Consider the following 18,996-nt stretch of genomic DNA (forward strand, 5'->3'; position numbering starts at 1 on the left):
TAAAAAGGATTTTTTCTTCAGTAAATGTGTAAGTTCTCATTCTGTTATGCAGTGTCTTTCTTACTGCTTTTTTCCATTGAACATGCTCTTCTTTTTGCCCAAAAAGTCCTTTTTTCCTTTTCCATTTCCTATCTCTAATATAAACTTTTCTACTTGAAACTCATCTGTTTAAAAACTCCTTACTTTATTAATCCTAAAAAATCTGTTCTCTGCTTAACTCACTGTTTTTTTCTGTACTTTTGTTCTCACATTGTCCAGTCTTAGACTCAGATTTTCTGAGCTAAATGAGATATTTGAGATACTTGCCAGCAAACTTTTTCCTTATAACTGTTAAGGGGCTTGGGGGCAAGAAGTGTTATGTATCTAGTTTTCTAGTTTTTCATTCTAGTGGATGGTTGTCATGCAACTTTCCTTTGGAGTCCTAGAGTAAAATAAATCACATATATCTGGAAAATATGTCAAAAAAAAAAGAGGAATATATGTCAACAGTTTGACTTAAAAAATTTGGCAAGCCTTGATTCTTTCCATTTCTCCTCAGTTGGGAATAGTTGAAGAATCCTCTTCTTAGAAGAATTACTTGAACATTTTCTTTAGCCATGTTTCTTTTTTACAATATAAAATTCTCACATATTTTAATTTTATGTGAAGTTTAAGACAGTTTTAAGATTTCAGAGTGCCTGAGTGGCTCAGTCGGTTAAGCTTCCAACTTTGGCTCAGGTCATGATCTCATGGTTTGTGGGTTCAATCCCTGTATCAGGCTCTGTGCTAACAGCTCAGAGCCTGGAGCCTGCTGAGGATTCTGTGTCTCCCTCTCTCTGCTCTTCCTCTGCTCACATTCTGTGTTTCTGTCTGTCTCTCTCAAAAATAAACATTGAAAAAATTTTTAAAGACCATTTTAAGATTTAAAACAAATATTGGTTGGTGTTCCATATATGCATCATTTTTGCTCTCGTTCTTACATGCTCTGATAAGCGTTTCCTTCATGCTACCAACCTATCTCAGTTTCATAAATTCTTTAGGGTGTTTACTGTTAAGCCTATACAGAAGTGATTCTTTTGAACAGGTGCAGCAAGTCTGTCAGTCACTGGTATCCAGAAATGGGAATAGAGAATGTGAATTTGTTGTCCCAAAGTTCCCATCGGAACAGTGTTATTATGCATCGCAGCCAGGTTCTTAAGGCCTCTTCCAAATATCTCTTAATTAATAATTGATTCATAATACACTGAAGTCCTAAAGTGCAACTTCAATTATCCTAAATACTGTGTATGACAATAACTTTTATTAAAATGCACATAGATTTCAGAAAAAGATTTACAATTGAAACTTTGGAATAAATCCATTTATAAATCTATCCAATTAATCCATGCTAAAATACATGCAATCATGCCTGTGTTTACAGCCGTGTTTGCAGCCATGATTGCATGTGTTTTAGCAAAACAATAATGAAAATTTAATGTAACTTATTAGATAGATATATATTCAATGAATGTTTGAGTGTACATGAGTTATGGGCCATAGAAGGTTTTGGGTGCTTTAATATTTGAGGAATTTATAGTCTGCTAAAGGAGATAACCTATGTATACCAATAATTTTATAATAAGTTCAAATATGAACAATACCATAAGAGAGATATAAAAGCACTATCAAAGGAAAGAAATAAATAATAATTCCTTGAAATTGTCAAGATGAAAGATTATTGTAGAAGGTGGCATTTGATCTGACATTGAAGGTGCTGTTTGATTTGGATGGAAATACCATGATACTAAGTCACCAGGGTGTGCAGGGATGGGACAGGCCCTGAGAATGTATAATGATATAGTGTAGTTCACTGTAGAAAGTGAGGAACAGATTGGCCTAAGATTGTCAGTGAAAATCTTAAGGATATTTTATGGATGAAGTTAAAAAAATGGAATTAACGGGGCGCCTGGGTGGCTTAGTCGGTTAAGCGTCCATCTTTCGCTTAGGTCATGATCTTGCGGTTCGTGGGTTCGAGCCCCGCGTCGGGCTCTGTGCTGACTGCCAGCTCAGAGCCTGGAGCCTGTTTCAGAGTCTGTCACTTCCTCTCTCTCTGACCCTCCCTTGCCCACGCTGTCTCTCTCTCTCTCTCTCTCTCTCTCTCAATCCTAGAAATAAATAAAACATTAAAAAAAAATGGAATTAAGAACTTGAGCATTGGGGCACCTTGGTGGCTCAGTCAGGTAAGCATCCAGCTTTGGCTCAGGTCATGATCTTACGGTTAGTGAGTTTGAGCTCTGCATTAGGCTCTATGCTGAGAGCTCAGAGCCTGGAGCATGCTTCGGATTCTGTGTCTCCCTGTCTCTCTGCCCCTTCTCTGCTCATACTCTGTTTCTCTCTCAAAAATAAAAAGTAAACAAAAAAGTTTTAAGAACTTGAGCATTGAGTGGAGAGTACTTGAATAAGACATTTTTAATATGCTGATTTGGACTGGGCAATGAACGTTTTTGAGAAGGGCTAGGAATTAGAATAAAAAATTGGTGAGAAAGTAAATTTTAGGTGGCTTATTCAAAGACAGACTTCTACTACTTCTAGACTTCCTTAGGACCATAGTGATTAACTGTATTAATGGAAGAAAGTCATGGTATTGGTGAATTAGAAAGAGCAAATAAATCCAAATTTTAGTTCCACAGAGTTGACTTGAGAGTGTGAATAGTTTGAGTGCTCCTGTAAGAACAGTACTGGGAGGGGGACTGAGACACAGGACAACCCCAAACAGCTTTAGGATGTTTATCCTTCATTTGTGTAGCCTTTACTGGGACCAGCTAGGATTTTTACCTTTTTCTGATCTTCCTGTTCTCTATGCAAGTTGTGGGTGAGATTTGTTTTGTAAATTGTCTTTATATAGGTTAGTACATGAAAGATTACACCATCCAGCAGCACTGTTACCATGGCTCTGCATGTTTCTGCCCCAGGTAGAAATGCTTTCCCTGAGATGACCCAGCTATCCATGCCAGGATCAATGCACCATTGCCCAGACCCTTCTGGATCATTGGCTTTGTTGCTTAGGAGGCACTGTACTTCCCGAATAGTTGTGGAAAGAGATTATATAAAGGGGGAGTGTGGTTGAGGGGAAAGGGTAGATCAGTTTCTAATTTTCTAGTCTGTATTGTCACTCACCCCAAGAAACTGCAAAAGTGAACCAAACACACCTCCTGTCTTCTTCCTGTCCATGTACAGTATTCATGCTCAGCAAGGAAAGACACTAGAGTTAATGGAAATATCTATGAGGTCATAGGATATGATCTTACTGCATATTTGATTTTGTCTAACTTCACATGTATTTCTTAAACACTTGGGAGAAAGTGACTCAGGTGCACTCTGATGCTATTATTGACCTGGAAGGATCTAATTGAAGTATTTACGCTGGAAATGATATGAACTTGACTGGTTTTAACCAATTTCTGCATTTACGAGTCTTACCTTTATAGGTTTTTAATCTAGAAACACCAAATACCAGTATTACAATATCAGAAAAGAGATTTTCTTTCATTTATAAATGGATTCTTTAGTTGCCAAATAATTTTTGACATTTTTTAAATTGAACTATTAATGTGTTTCTAATTGTTTTTGGAACCATTTTTAGACAACTTTTAATTGCTGCTTGCCATACTGTGTGGCACTGGGAATTCAACTCTGAAATCAAGGGAAAACTGAACTATAATTTACAGAAATTTAATGTAAATGTGTTTTTTGAAATCATATTATTTATTTCTAGGTCTCCATTCCCCCAGTATAGAGGGAAGAAATAGGACAGAGGTAGTATTAATGTGATGCCAATAGTGAAGCATGAACTGGACTATGAACTTCCGGTCAAGAAACAATATCTTGCTCTTTTGTATTCTTGGCACCTGGTGCCTGGCACATAGAAATTGACCAAAAAATTTAACTGTTAATTGAATTATTGAAGAAGTGGGTATGTCTACAGATTAATTAAGGAAAATGAACTCAGTCCTTGGTGATATCAGTATACTTCTACTATACTGATCAGAGAAGACACAAGCCTGCCCAGATTCAAGGGGTGTGGACACAAACAGCCTCATTGATGGAAAGTAGCATGGTTCTGAAAACACATGTGGTACTGCAGTCATTGCCTTATTGCTGAGAAAATCCAGTCTACCACACAGTTCCCATGTCATTTGCTAAAATTTTCACAAATGATTAATAATTTGTAGCTATCTTGAGTACTTTTACCAAAGAAACTATTTATAAGTTCCCTGTATCTACTTAAAAAACATCTACAGTTAGGGGTACCTGGGTGGCTCAGTCGGTTAAGTGTCTGACTTTGGCTCAGGTCATGATCTCACAGTTTGTGGGTTTGAGCCCCCTGTTGAGCTCTGTGCTGACAGCTTGGTGCCTAGCGCCTACTTCAGATTCTGTGTCTCCCTCTCTATTGACCCCTCCTCTACTCACACTGTCTCTCCCTCTCTCTCTCAAAAATAAATAAACATTTAAAAAAATCTATAGTTAAGTGTGTTAAACAGATGCTGAAGTTGATGGAGGGAAGTTTAAAAGTAAAAATTGAGTTTTATTTGTATTCCGCAGTGAGGCGATTACACATTTATTAATATTTTGGAGAGTGAATAGTTAAGATATATAATAAAATGATATTGTAAAAGGAATAAGATGCTTACATTCTTCTCTTACATAAGTAAATAATGAATAAGTGGCTTCTAGGTAATTTTTTCCAGTTGCTTTTTACTAACGTGCTACTTAACTTTTTTACTGCATTTAATTTTAATCTAAGGCATCTTAATTCAGACAGATAGCGATGGCATACTTTATAGTTCTAAACTATATTATGTTATTGAACATGGAGTTAGAGGACATATTTTATACAGGAATTATAGAATTTTAAGAAATATCAAAATTGAGGTGATTTCCCTTCCTCAAACTTCCTTTTTTGTTGTTTTTTATTCTCTTCTTTTGGGCTACTTGCTGGTTTTGCTGGTCATTTCTGTGTGAACAGTGCTGAATTCAGGGCTATGCCCAGCTGCTTCTGCTCAGCTCGAAGGTGGTCTGGAGAGTCCTAGCATGGGACTTCCATGATTAGATTTAGTCGGACTAGTTCTGGAATTAGGGTAATGGTCATTTTATACCTTGATTGGGTTTCGGATCCTCCCTAAAGGAACCAGATTGAATACGGGATGAAATTGATTTTCTGGACCATAGCTGTAGGCATGTACCATCAATTCTTACATTCCAACTAACTGAACTAGTGGATCGTGTTTTCAGTAGTGCTTTGAACAGAAATGTAACTAATTTATCCTGCTAATTATTCTAGACCCAGAGTCTCTTTTTCTCACTCCTACTTAAGAATTGAGGTAATTGCTTCGTCATGTTCTCTTTGAAAGAAAGATCTAACAAAGAGACCACTAGCTGCCTGTTGTCCATAACATTCATGTGTTTCTTCTTGGTGTAGTTGAGGTACAAAGCTATATCTGTCATTCACTTTTCCCTCCCAAGTTTCATATTCCCACTACTTTCTAGATAGTTCTTCTTGGAAAAGAAGTGGACACAGAAATCTCAAATTCATTACATTCAGATATAAACTCTTCTTACCCCCTTCAGATTTACTTCTTGGTTAATTGTATAATTAGTCCAAGCCAGAATCCTAACTATCATGCTAACCATGCCCTCTTTCCAAGTTCTCACCAGGTCTTTAATTCTAATAATCACTCAGACGTGTTCATTCCTTACTCTTCTCACCAGCACATCCTGGTTTGTACTCTCATCTTGTTTTGTCTCCTCATCTCTTAAAAACATCCCGTGATAATTTCTCCTTGTATGAATTTGACTGTATTACAGCCATTTCACTCATCTGCCTCCGTCCCAGACATGGATTTTGCCTTGTTCGTTGTGTCTTTGTGGCATAATAATGTGATTGTCACAAAGAAAGTTTGGGTTTTTCCTGGAAGGGAAGAAGACAAACAGATAAACTGGCTGGCACGCCTACCTTTATTTTTTCTAGGCAAGTCACATAATTTAGTAGCTAAAGTTGAATTTTTAAAATGAGACTTTTTTTTTAAGTTTATTTATATTTGAAAGCGAGAGAGCATGAATTGGGTAGAGGCCGAGAGAGAAAGAGGTTGAAAGAGAAGAGTTTGCACTGTTAGTGCAGAGCCCAGTATGGGGTTCCAACTCACAAACTGAGATGGTGACCTGAGCTGAAACCAAGAGTCAGATGCTTAACCACCTGAGCCATCCAGTCACCCCAAAAATGAGACATTTCTTTAAATGCTTAACATTCTCCTTGTTGGTTCAAATTCTAGGGAAAACACCATCTTATTTATTTAATTTAAAGATGTAGATTGCTGTTAGCTTTCTTGGTTTCTTACAGTATGTAGTGAGCACCAGGAAGAAAGGAAGTCTTGTATGTAACCTCACATGCAAGTGAGGTGACTAGTATCCTGGAAGAGAGCACATCTCACAGAGGAGATCAAGAGAGATCAAAGATATTTACCAAATATATATTTGGTGTTTATATGTATATAATATACACCATTATATATTATTATAACTATATACCATTATTATAATGGTATATAATATATATACCATTATAGATATTTACCAAAGTCCTTTGTCAGGTAAATATCTGTGACATAAGGAGGAAATCTCAAGCCCCACAGGGCAGGCTGTATGTGGAAAAATGAGCAGATAAGGCATCAACATCTGAAGAGAGGTAAGGGTAGACACATGGCCACATTGTCAAGAATGTAAACTCTCTGAAGACAGAAATTTTTGTTCATATATTCTTTGAAAGACCTCAAGTACCTAAGAGAATATCAGGTATGGTGCATAGCAGGAGTTCAGTAGTATTTGCTGAATTAATGAATGGACTTTGAAACCCCCCTAATATATTGGGATACCATTTGATAGCCATGGCTTTTTTTTCCCCCAACAAAACTTAGAACATGTAGCTGACAACGGCTTGTTTAGGAAAGAATGTTCTGGGGCCTCACACCTGTACTCTACATTCAGATGTATAGTGTACTCAGAAAACGTATGCCTCCTCTTTCTGCACCTTCAACCCTCCCCATCCAATCTCATTCTCTGTTGCAAAGAAGCATACTTAAATCCCTCTCATTCTCCCCAGAGCTCTGTTTTTTAACTTCCTCTTGTAATAAAGAAAGATTTAGATGTTGTTTTTTTGGACTGATTTTAAAAAAATTTTATAGTGAGATTTTCATTGTTTTATACCCAGTGGTCACTTTTCAAGGCCTTAAGAACCTTGCAAAGTTGACTTTTTCAAAGTCAAATCAGGGTTTCCAATTTTGCCTACTTTTCATTGTAACTGTAACGGCAAAAATTAAAAGCCTTATGAGAAAGAAAAAAAGATACTGTAGAATCTCAGTGGAAATGAATACACCCGTCTAGGTATTTAATCTGAATATTCAGTGTGTTAATAAAAAAAATCACCTGTTGAGGTTTTTAAAAAGTAGAACCATCACCTTGACACTTTATTCCTCATTGTATTGCTTCTTTAGGTTAGTTGTGGTTTAAGCCTTTTGGATAATTTTGGAAATCATTTGAATATTCTGAAAAACCGACAGCTGAATTTGATACTGCATGTAAAACATTGTTTTTGTACTACTTCTCATTTGTTTGAACCAGCTTTATCCTGAAGAATTGAAAACATGGTGAACAAAGTATAATGGAGGGAAAAATTTCTTGGTACAGAATGACTTTTTTCTTTCCTTTTCTCAACGTGGCCGTTATTTCAGTCCCTATTCAGTCTTGCTTATCAGACATCCTGTCTAGGGAAAAATAGCAGTAATTTTTACTTAATAAAAGCACTTTTATATATTTGATCTCATTTAATATTCTCAATGTCCTTGTGAACATTATCAGCACTTTTAGAGATGAGAAATCTGGGCCTGAGAGAGAAAAGGCAACTTGATTGACAGCACACAGATAATTGAGCAACTGACGTTTGAACCAAATCCTTTGCCGATCAAATCAACAAAGACAATGATTGGGACGCTGTGTTGATAACGTCTGTATTTTCAATGGTATTTTGCATTTTCATTTAATAAGTCTTGGTTAACTATCTTAGCAGTAGCCAATGATCAAGTATGATGCCCTACGATGTTTTTTAAACATTTTATATAAAAATATTCATTATTATCGTAACTACCGAGTTTTGCAAAATGAATATTGCAATTCTCTGCAGCCCACCTGACCAAAGCGGAACATTCTTTATGTCAGACACTTTAATGGGAAAAGAGGCCTATTGATGTTGGTGTTGGAAACAAGAAAAAAGGTCTCTCTTCTCCCGTCGTCATCTCTGTGTAGGATTCTCTCACAGCCCAGGCATTCTTCGTCTCAGAATGGACGAGGCTGACAAAGGATGCAGTGTTGCTGGTTTCTCAACTGTGCTGGCCCCCGCTCAAGGCTCCTCTTTTGTGGGGAGAGAAGAGAGTAGGTTTGGGTCACAGGCTGCCATCAGGACAGATGTAATATTAATTAACCACAGCAGTGCAGTCTGTCCCCAGGTCTCAGGAAGCAATGAAAGGTCTCCCCTCAGGGTCTCCAGATTCTGATGCCTCAGAATGAAGCCTAGACAGGACAGAAGTGGGCCTGCACTAGCCAGCTTTTAATTAGTTATTCTTTCATCGATTCTGAAGTGATTATCTTTTTAAAATCTGCTTTTAGGGGCACCTAGGTGGTTCAATTGGTTAAGCATCTGACTGTGGCTCAAGTCATGATCTCATGTTTCCTAAGTTTGAGCCCCGTGTCAGGCTCTGTGCTGACAGCTCAGAGCCTGGAGCCTACTTCAGATTGTATCTCCCTCTCTCTCTGGCCTTTACCCCCTCATGCTCTGTCTCTCTCTCAAATATAAAATAAAAACATTAAAAAATATGCTTTTGCATATCTGGAATTGGAATGTGTTTTACATTAGCCACAACTAATAGGAAATTTCTGTTTGTCTTTGGATGGGGGCTAAGTATATACAAAAAGGAGTCACTCAATGACTGTCTTCTCTAAATGTCTCAAGATCTTTTTTTTTCTTACTCTTCTTTTAATATTTTTTTCACATCCTTCATTTCTTAGTATCCATTGTGTCAAAATATTATGTACAATTATTAAAAATGTTGTACTTCGTGAGTACTTGCTCCCCCAGCCAAACTCTGGCACGTCTCGTGGTTCCACTTTCAGCCTATGGCCAGTGTCACAGAGCCAGGCTCCCTCACCCTGGCTTGTCCTGTACAGCTTTCCAGAGAGGGAGCAGGGAACAGTGCCTTATTCTCTCTGCCACCGAGTCAAGGCATCTGGGGAAAAGAAATCTGGCAGTACTAGAAAACAAATCATTGTCTGTCCAGGTCATGATTATAAAGAAGAAAGAAAGGAAATACATTAACATACAGTATTTGATTATGATAAGTATGGTATCCATATTTCCTTATTCTTCCTTTTCCCCTAAAGAGCTTAAGACCGTTTAACCCTGAAAAAGACAAAGTGATTATTTTTATTGTGATGTTCTCTTCTCNGACAGTGTGAGCAGGGGAGGGTCAGAGAGGGAGATAACAGAATATGAAGCAGGCTCCAGGCTCTGAGCTAGCTGTCAACACAGAGCCAGACTCGGGGCCCGAACCCACGAACCGTGAGATCATGACCTGAGCCGAAGTTGGACGCCCAACCGACTGACCCACCCAGGAGCTCCTATATTATATAATTACTTTATAGCAAAATCCTAAGTATCTAAATGATTATTTTAATTATATAAGAATGGAAATATTCATGGCAATATTGGGAGAGAAGCACCTGTGTGTACTGCGGATTCCCTGCTTACTGTTTGATCTATTATTGTGAGAATTTTGCTTTCATTTGCATTTGGAAAATGGTAGGGTTCTACCCCTAGACAGGGAGCAGGAAACACCATAGTGGTAGGCTGTGGGTTTGGACCCCTCAGCATGGTTGGAAGCCTGAGGAATACTCTGAGGAGACCAGATATCCATGTTCTCGCTGTGCCATCTAGTGGAGCCGTGGGCTACCTGTGTGCTGGCTGACAAAGGACTGAATGCAGTGTTTTAACTCATACAGTATGTGAAATGAAGTGGTCATTCTGTGACACAAATGTGTGTGCAAATACCCATAACATACAACATATTTAAGAAGTGGTACTGCTAGTAAGTGGCAGGTAATGTGTTCAAAGAGTCCTTTAAAAAGCTGCTACATACAAGAATGAACTGGTAACATCCCCAGAATGAAAATTAATGAGAGAGAAGTAACACTGCAGATATGAAAATGTACTGTACAATAAGTAAAAGTCATTGACACTGGTGCAGGAATAACTGGATATATATAGCTCAATAGGACAGAATAGAATTCAGAAATCCACCAAGTAGGTGGCATTTTACATACATGAGGATAAGGTGAAATATACAATAGTGTTGAGAAGACTGGCTCTCTATTGAGTTATAAATAAAGATGGATCCGGCCTTATTCTTTCCTCCAAAAAGAGAGCCTAGATGAGGAACAGTTAAAAGTTCAAGAAATGAAACTATAAAATTACTAAAAGAAACTATGGGTATTTAAAAGATAATCTTAATGTGGGAAAAATTTTCTAAATATGTCAATAGGCCCAGAGGCCATTTAGGACAAGAAGTTTTATCCTTATAGCAAAACAAACAAACAAAAAATGACAGAAAATTATAAAATAATAATACTTAAAAGTAAATATTCAGTTCTTTTTTAAAGAATTTTTTTAATGTTTATTTATTTTTGAGAAGCAGAGACAGAGCATGAGTGGGGGAGGGGCAGAGAGAGACAGAATCCCAAGCAGGCTCCAGGTTCCGAGCTGTCAGCACAGATCCAGAGGTGGGGCTTGAATTCAACGAGCCTTGAAATCATGACTGAGCCGAAGTCTGACGCTTAAGTGACTAATCCACCCAGGTGCTCCATGTATTCAGTTCTTTTTTAAGTCAAAATAAATTTTTGACATCATTTAACAGAGTACTGTATAGTGACTAGAGAGAATAAGAGACAAAAACAATTTGAATTTGCGTTTCTCTGGCTAGCATGTAAGGCTAAGCATCTTGCCATGTGAGTTTCTTTCCATCTTTCCATCTTTCCATTTGCTTTCCTTCTGTGAAATGGGTGTTTCCTGAAGTTGTTTGAGGAAGTTCTTTTACTCATTATTTTGTTTTGGATATCAGTCTTCTATTATGTATATTGAAACTATTTCCACATATTATTATTTTTATGCTTTTTTAAAGTGTCCTTTACCCTTTAGAAGTCTCATCGTTCTGTATTCAGAACTGTCTGTATTTTCTTTATGACTTCTGGGATTTGTGACTGGACCAGGAAGGCCTTCCTCACCCAGAATGAAATTACCTTTGGGGGAGTTTTTTCAAGTGCTTCCTATATTTTCATTCAAATTGACTTTTTAATTATTCCATAATTTATATTAGTGGAGGGATCTAACCTCATTGTTTCTAAATGGGCGGTGGATGACCCTTTCCTGCTGAGGAAACTGCTAGGTCCCTCAGTGCTCAGCAGCGTGGCACTGCCTTCAGCCCCCACTGCTTGCTCTTCTAAAACCGAACATTTGCTGGAAATGGCTCTAAATTCCAGACTGCATTTTAGTATCTAGAAGGAAAACTTTCTTTTCCTGTTCTTTTTCAAAATTTTCTTGGCCTTTCTTACACATTTTCTTTACCAGGATAATTGTGAACACAGCTCTAGTTTCTTAGCAAACTTCTTGGAATGTCGGCTGGGAATGCATTGAACATAATTTTATTAAAAAAAATCATCTCCATGACATTGATATTTCCTTCCTGGCACATGTTACATCTCTCCACCTTCAGTAAATTTTTTGTCCTCCAGTAAATATTTTGTCCTTCAGTAAATTTTTCTCCATACACGTCTTGTGCATTTTGTTAGGTTTATTCTACTCTTATGTATGATTTTTGTTGATATAGTAAATGAGGTGTTTTTTAACTCTAATTTTTTAACTTCAGGGGGCAGGATCATTCTAAAGTACCTTTATCGGGGTGCCTGGGTGGCTTAGTCGGTTAAGCGTCTGACTTTCGCTTAGGTCATGATCTCGCGGTTCATGGGTTCGAGCCCCACGTCGGGCTCTGTGCTGACTGCCAGCTCAGAGCCTGGAGCCTATTTCAGTCTGTGACTCCCTCTCTCTCTGACCCTCCCCTGCTCACGCTGTCTCTCTCTCTCTCTCCTAGAAATAAATAAAACATTAAAAAAAAAATAAAGTACCTTTATCTTTAACAGTGTTAAATTTCTGAAATTGGCTTGGCTTTTTTTTTTTTTTTACATTGAACACATTGATTGTAAAGATTATTATTTTTTAAAAGAGTTGTTGTTAAATCTATTTGCACTTTATAATTGACTGGGTCTTAAATGCCAGAAAATACTGTATATAGACACTTGGGGATTCCCAGCCCTTGGAGAGCAGGCATATCTTTCATGAAAGTCTAGTTTTGAAGTCTTCACCATGAGCTCAGCAAATTCGGGATCTCTGCAGCCTCTGGCTCCTTCAGCTCTTCATGCAGCCAGAACATCACCCTCATTAGCCAAACTCAAACCTTAGCTGATGGTTTGTGAGCACGTTTTATGTTCAGGTTCCCCAAAACATCAGTCACACCAAATGTTTTGTGAATTTAGGCTGAAAATGGGAGATCAAGGTGGGGGGCTGGTTATGTCCAGGAGCCCAGTGTCAGGCTCACAGTTTTTTGACCTCTGACCTTTCACTTCCCCTTTTCCTTCAGGCCCCAGAAATAGCAGTTTGGAAGTCACCTGGAGGCCTCATTCTAAGCCAAGTGGAGTATTATCTTTTAATAATACTAACTGCTTTTCCTGCAGGGAACTCTAATGAGTAACATTTTCCCTACTCCCTTTCATATCAATAAAAGTTAAATACTTGAATTGTAAATGTATTGTAAATGCTTAATGAGTATAGTTAAAAAAGGAAAATAGATTAATGGGTTTTATTTTATATCATATAGAACAGAACAAATAACTGAAATATTTATTGCACAGAATCTGTTGAAATTCAAAGACCTTTTAAGTCCTTGGGAAACAAAATTTAAATAACATTATTACTGTAAGGCTTAGTATATCTGAATGTAAGCTTTATTTTTTTAAATGGCATTGACCCTGAAATTTTAATCTGTAGAGAATTGCGTAGTAGATGATAAAGTGCTTGAAGAGGAGCCATATAAATAAACATGGGATAAAACACGGTATTCAAGTCAGTCTACTGTGCAGCATTAGTATTTAAGTACATCAGGCTTAAGACTGGATCTAAAATGAAAATTTTAAATCAGTTTGCTCCTGTTTCTTACTTTGAATCCACAGCTAACACTGTTATATTTTCAGCACATGATAACACTTATATTTTCAGCATATGTGCTGTTCCTGGTAAATGGGATGGAATGTCAATTGAAAACTTTAGTAGTTACCATTTGTTTTGCTCAGGAGCTAGGAGGGTGTATCCCCTTCAGTCTTCTTTCCAGTTATCTGGGACACTATTCACTAAGTCACTTTGTGCATGAAATGTGGCCCCCTCTTGCCTGTTAAGAATGAGTACAACAGAGCTGTTAATACAGATCTTATTAAGTGATTTAAAAAAGGGGGGGGGAGGAAACAAAAGAAAGGAAGACATATAGGGGCATGATGTTCCATATAAATACTTTGCTTTCAGCTGCATGGTAATGTCATTGTGATGATACTTCTTACCTTGCAGTTAACTCACAGCCGCAAATCAGGGTATGCCAGGTGTGAAATGCAAAGGGCATGGGTGACACTGTATAATTCATTCATCCTGAATAGAGACCTGCAGCGTCTGTGAGATGGTACCGTGATGGCTCACTCTGCACATTACGAATACAAAGTGGGTCTGGCCTGTCATCATGCCTATATTATGGCAGAGGTGTTGTGTATGGACAGCACATTTGTTTTCCTTACAGTGGAATTATGTGTTCCTCACAGTGCTGTGGCTCTATTAGTTTTCATATGGGAAAGTGATGCTCAATGTCTTTGACAAAGACTTATTCAAAGGGATAGCTTACCATAAAAACAAGTTTTTTCTTAAAATTTTTAATGTTTATTTATCTTTGAGAGAGAGAGAGCATGAGTGGGAGAGAGGCAGAGAGAGGGAGACACAGAATCTGAAGCAAGCTCCAGGCTCTGAGCTGTCAGCACAGAGCCGGACGCAGGGCTCAAACTCACAAACTGTGAGATAATGACCTGAGCCGAAGTCGGATGCTTAACCGACTGAGCCACCCAGGTGCCCCAAAACAAATTTGTGCCTACAGAATAAAACAGAGCAAGGACGGTATCCCTTAAAGCTGACTGCTTTCATTTTCAGTGCAAATCAGCCATACTGGCAAAACTTTGTTAATGTGTCTTCCTCCAAAATGAGAGATCCCCGCAGTGTTAAAATTGTCCCTGCTTAACGTTGAATCTGATGTGGCCCAGCATGTGTTGCGTGTCAAAGGACAGGTTTGAGAATTTAGCATTTTCCCACACAGTGAGGGAGACCATCAACCACTGGATATTTCTAGAACCCTTGGATGCTTCACAATAGCGCATATATGACTGTGTTCTGTGTAAGTTGGAGAAATACTTAGAGAAATAGTAAAATTCATTAGGTCTATGAATCTTTGGAGCTATTAGCAAATTCCTTCTCTTTCTTGTCATATAAATACAGTATGACTCTTCAGAGATGAAAATTGCCAAGTATAGACCAAATGGAGTAGAATATAAATTGAAAGCTTTAATAATTGTTTTACAATTATTTTATATCCCACTCCTTTTATTTTTAATGTTAATTTATTTTTGAGAGAGAGGGAGCATGAGCAGGGAGGGGCAGCCATGGGGGGAGGAAGGAGCAGAGGATCCTCAGCAGGCTCTGTGCTGATACAGCACAGAGCCCGATATGTGGGGCTTGAATTCAGGAACCATGAGATCATGACCCGAGCCAAAGTCAGACGCTTAACCAACTGAGCCACCCAGGCGCCCCGAAGTTAGCCCATTCCTAAAATAAAATCTTCCTGGATGGGGAGGTCATTAATGTTTTTGTTATATGTCCAATCCACATCTTTCACTTGTATCCTCATGTAGATTTATCCCTAGCCATGTTTTAAACATGAGTTTTTAATTTTTTGACTGAGGCCATTAGCTACTGATTTTTTGTTGTTGTTTGTCTTATCAAATTAACTATCTGCCCTTCTTATTTCTGTTAGTGTTGTCAGATGAAATATCTTCAACAAAAGCAGTTATTTAAAGGAAAGTTTTGTATCCTCTACTTCTTAATTAAGAAAATTACCTGAAGGCTTTTTTAAAAACTGGGCTGTTGATGCTGGTTAGGAGCTATATTGGCCTTTCAGAAAATTAACTGCTGCATTTTGATTTACAGGATCTCCAAAGGTGGGTAAATGGTGCTAATGAACATGGCTTTGTCCTGGTATCTTTCGGAGCTGGTGTCAAGTATCTCTCAGAGGACATTGCTAACAAACTGGCTGGAGCTCTGGGGAGATTGCCCCAAAAAGTGATTTGGAGGTAAGGTAATACCAATTGTTTCTTCACTGTGGAATTTTGTTATCCCTTCACTTAGTTTGCAGGGCCTTATAAAGCATAGCACATTGGTTCCCTACAAGATTAGCAGGAGCCCCTGACTTTTCATTTTTGTTTCTTAGTGTATTGATGCAGGGGTGCCTGGGTGGATCGGGGGTTACTGTGTCCGACTCGATTTTGGGTCAGGTCATGATCTCACGGTTTGTGAGAGTGCGCCCCACATCGGGCTCAGTGCTGACAGCGTGGAGCCTGCTTGGAAATCTCTTTCCCCATCTCTCTGCCCCTCCCTCACTCACTCTTCATCTCTCTGTCTCTCTCAAAATAAATTTTAAAATATTAAAAAATCTTTAAGAAAAAAGAAAACATGATGCAGAACGACTTATCTTTGTGTCAGATGCATTTTTTATATAACCCTCAGCTTACATCCTTATTTACCCTTCTGTTACTGTCATTTGAAAAAAATAGTTATAATTACATGCATTTCTATGTATCTTCTACATACCTGCAAATCAGTGTTGAAATGATAAGTGAATGAATAAATAGGTGAAATATTTCATGAAACTTTGGCCTTTGGAAACGCTTTTTCTTTCTTTTATTCAAAAAAAAAATCCAGGCCGGGGCACCTGGGTGGCTTAGTCGGTTAAGCGTCCAACTTTCGCTTAGGTCATGATCTTGCGGTTCCTGGGTTCGAGCCCCGCGTGGGGCTCTGTGCTGACTGCCAGCTCAGAGCCTGGAGCCTGTTTCAGAGTCTGTGTCTCCCTCTCTCTCTGGCCCTCCCCTGCTCACGCTGTCTCTCTCTCTCTCTCCTAGAAATAAATAAAACATTAAAAAAATTTGTTTTTAAAAATCCAGGCCTTAAAAGCACAATAGCTTACCAGTTAATGCTGGTTAAAATAGATGCATAGATTTCCCTCACTTCCTGTGGGAGGCACTGCCAATAAGTGTCTGTGTCAGCCCACCATGTAAAAATCAGACGTGAACACTATTTGCCACGTATTTATTTAGTACCTGCCACTGCCGCTGGGCTCTGGGGATACAGGAGTGAACACAGCCCCCAGGTCTCAAGCTGCCGTTACACGTAGGGTCTGAGTAATACGGGTTTTTCCTTTTCATAACTGTGTAAGATTTAGCTCCCACTTTTCTTGGCTGAGCTGTGAAATGGATACATATATTATTCCAACTGTTTAGGACTTTTTCCTTTGGATGCCAGATCTATTGCATTTTCTTTATTAGGCTTAACTCAGAAAGCACCCTTCTGCTTTATCTGCTCAGTTCAGACTCCTGCCATTTTCTCAGTTGTTACTGTGTTCATGGTTTATCTTTCATAGATCAAGGCACAGAACAACTTAATTATAAACTTTGCCCCAGAGAGCTCCTATCACTGGGGCCAAGCTGGAGACTAGTACTTCCTGTTTTCTTTCAATTCTCACACCTTCCCTTAGGCTCCACGTGTCAAAGACTGGAGCCATCGACTGCTTAGTGGTGGCCCTCCTGGCTTTTTCATGTTTCTCTTTCTGGGTTCTCATGGGGAGTGACTTTCTAGCCCAGGTTTATTTATGTGTTTCCCACCTCCCATCCCCTTCTTTGTGATGGGGTGAGAAGAGCTGAAGGAAAGTAGATCTCAGTATAAGCAAAGTGTTTTTTTATTTCTCTTGCAATGAAAATGTGGAAAAGAAACTTAATCAAAATTTTGTCGTTACTAAAGCATGGTTACTAAAGGAAGCATCTTCTTTCTTAAGATATCAACAAAAGATCATTTAACATTTATTTTAAATATAATAATTTAATAAGCACAGAGTCAATACCAGGAGTGAAATTTGATTTTTGAAAGATTCATGATCTGATGTATGTTTTAGGTTTTCTGGAACCAAACCAAAGAATCTAGGAAACAACACTAAGCTCATAGAATGGTTACCGCAAAATGACTTGCTTGGTAAGTCAGTGACACGTGGTTACTTACTTGGCTTTTAGATTTTAATTAAGTAAATGTGATTTTTGTATTTGAGCAGTTTATACAATATGTGTGTAGTTTATGATAGAGTCACTAGATTACCGAGGATCTCATGTTAGATTTCAAATCAACAAGTTAAGTCTTTCTTTATTGGAAAATAATTTGTAAAGTATAATCATTTGGGCCTATAAATTAAGGTTTTTAGACCAGCCACCAGTTTCAATTTTCTGGAAAATTATTTAATAAGGTATATAAACTAGCAGTGAATAAAGTTATACCTGATTAGACTAATCAGGTAAAGGTAGTAAAATTAAAACAGTGAAAATATAGATTTGTGTTATACTTTTATTACAGATATATCTTATTACCCAACAAATTAACAAATGAAATTCAAAATTACTCATTTGTTTGAAACTAAAGAGAAGAAGAAGGTCAAGTAAACAGTTAATTTATCTTATCTGTTTCATCTGTTCAGATTTCCCCTTAAGTCATCAGACATTTTTGAAACNTTTTTGAAACATTATTTATTTATTAATTTATTTATTTAAATTATGATCCTTAACTAAAAATTAAAATAACAGTTATATGCAATTGTTTTAAGATATTTGATTTTAAAAATTTGACTCCTTTTATTGTGTTCAGTAAGCATTGATGATAAAACCATAAAGTAATTTCATTAATTTCTAGGAAAACATGATGCTGTATTATCCTTTAAGATATTAAGGAAAGAATAAAAATGTTATTGATTTGGCAATATTGACATCATTTGTTCAACAGTACTAAAATCTAACAGATTATGTAAGTGGCTTTAAAATTTTCAATTATGTTCTTAAAAATAGACTTTTGAAAAGTATTTTTTAGAAGCTAAAATGAGCATCCTAAAACCCAGCAAATTGAATTTTGTAACTAAAAAACAGTGAGGAATTTTCTTTTTATATATAATTCCTTTTCATCTAGTTCTTTATATATGTTACTCTATAAATGAAATTGGATAAGAAACAGGGCAATTTACCTTTCTTAATATTTGTATTTTGTTTTCTGTTTTTTTATGTCTTTACTATTATGACTTCAGATTCCATAGAAGGTAGGAGGAAGCAGGAAATTTAAATAAGATAACCTGGACTATTAGATGTTTCAGTGCAACGGTGGGATGCTTCTGTCTGGGAACATGGTTTTTCTGAGAGGCTATGCAGCAAGGTGTAGCTTCTCACTGGTGCACACCCAGTGGCCCTCCTCAAGTTCATAGCTCTTCTGTGTCCCTCAGAATCTCAGTTCTCTGTCCTTGCCAAGATTAGTGTCCTTTTTGTCACTAGGCATGACTCTGTGGGTCCACTGTTGGCTTCTAACAATGACCAGAAGATTCTTCCAGGATGAGAAGGAGGAACCCAACCATTATCTTTCCCCTTTGTTATTCCAGACTATCCCCTACGCTCCACACCCCTGCACCCTTTTCACTGCTGGGCTTGTTCACAGCAAAGGTTTTGTTC

General features: G+C 37.7%; 1 protein-coding gene across 1 annotated transcript in view; it reads left to right on the forward strand.

Moving 5' to 3' along the window:
• Positions 1–18,996, forward strand: part of UGT8 (UDP glycosyltransferase 8) — an 86,448-nt gene that overhangs the window by 61,524 nt on the left and 5,928 nt on the right. Inside the window, exons 3-4 of the mRNA XM_077755002.1 lie at positions 15,401–15,543; positions 17,415–17,491. Of these exons, the coding sequence (XP_077611128.1) occupies positions 15,401–15,543; positions 17,415–17,491 (220 nt within the window). The remainder of the gene's footprint in view (positions 1–15,400; positions 15,544–17,414; positions 17,492–18,996) is intronic.

Source organism: Crocuta crocuta, unplaced genomic scaffold (assembly GCF_008692635.1).
Source record: "Crocuta crocuta isolate KB4526 unplaced genomic scaffold, BGI_CrCroc_1.0 scaffold52, whole genome shotgun sequence".
Taxonomy (NCBI): domain Eukaryota; kingdom Metazoa; phylum Chordata; class Mammalia; order Carnivora; family Hyaenidae; genus Crocuta; species Crocuta crocuta.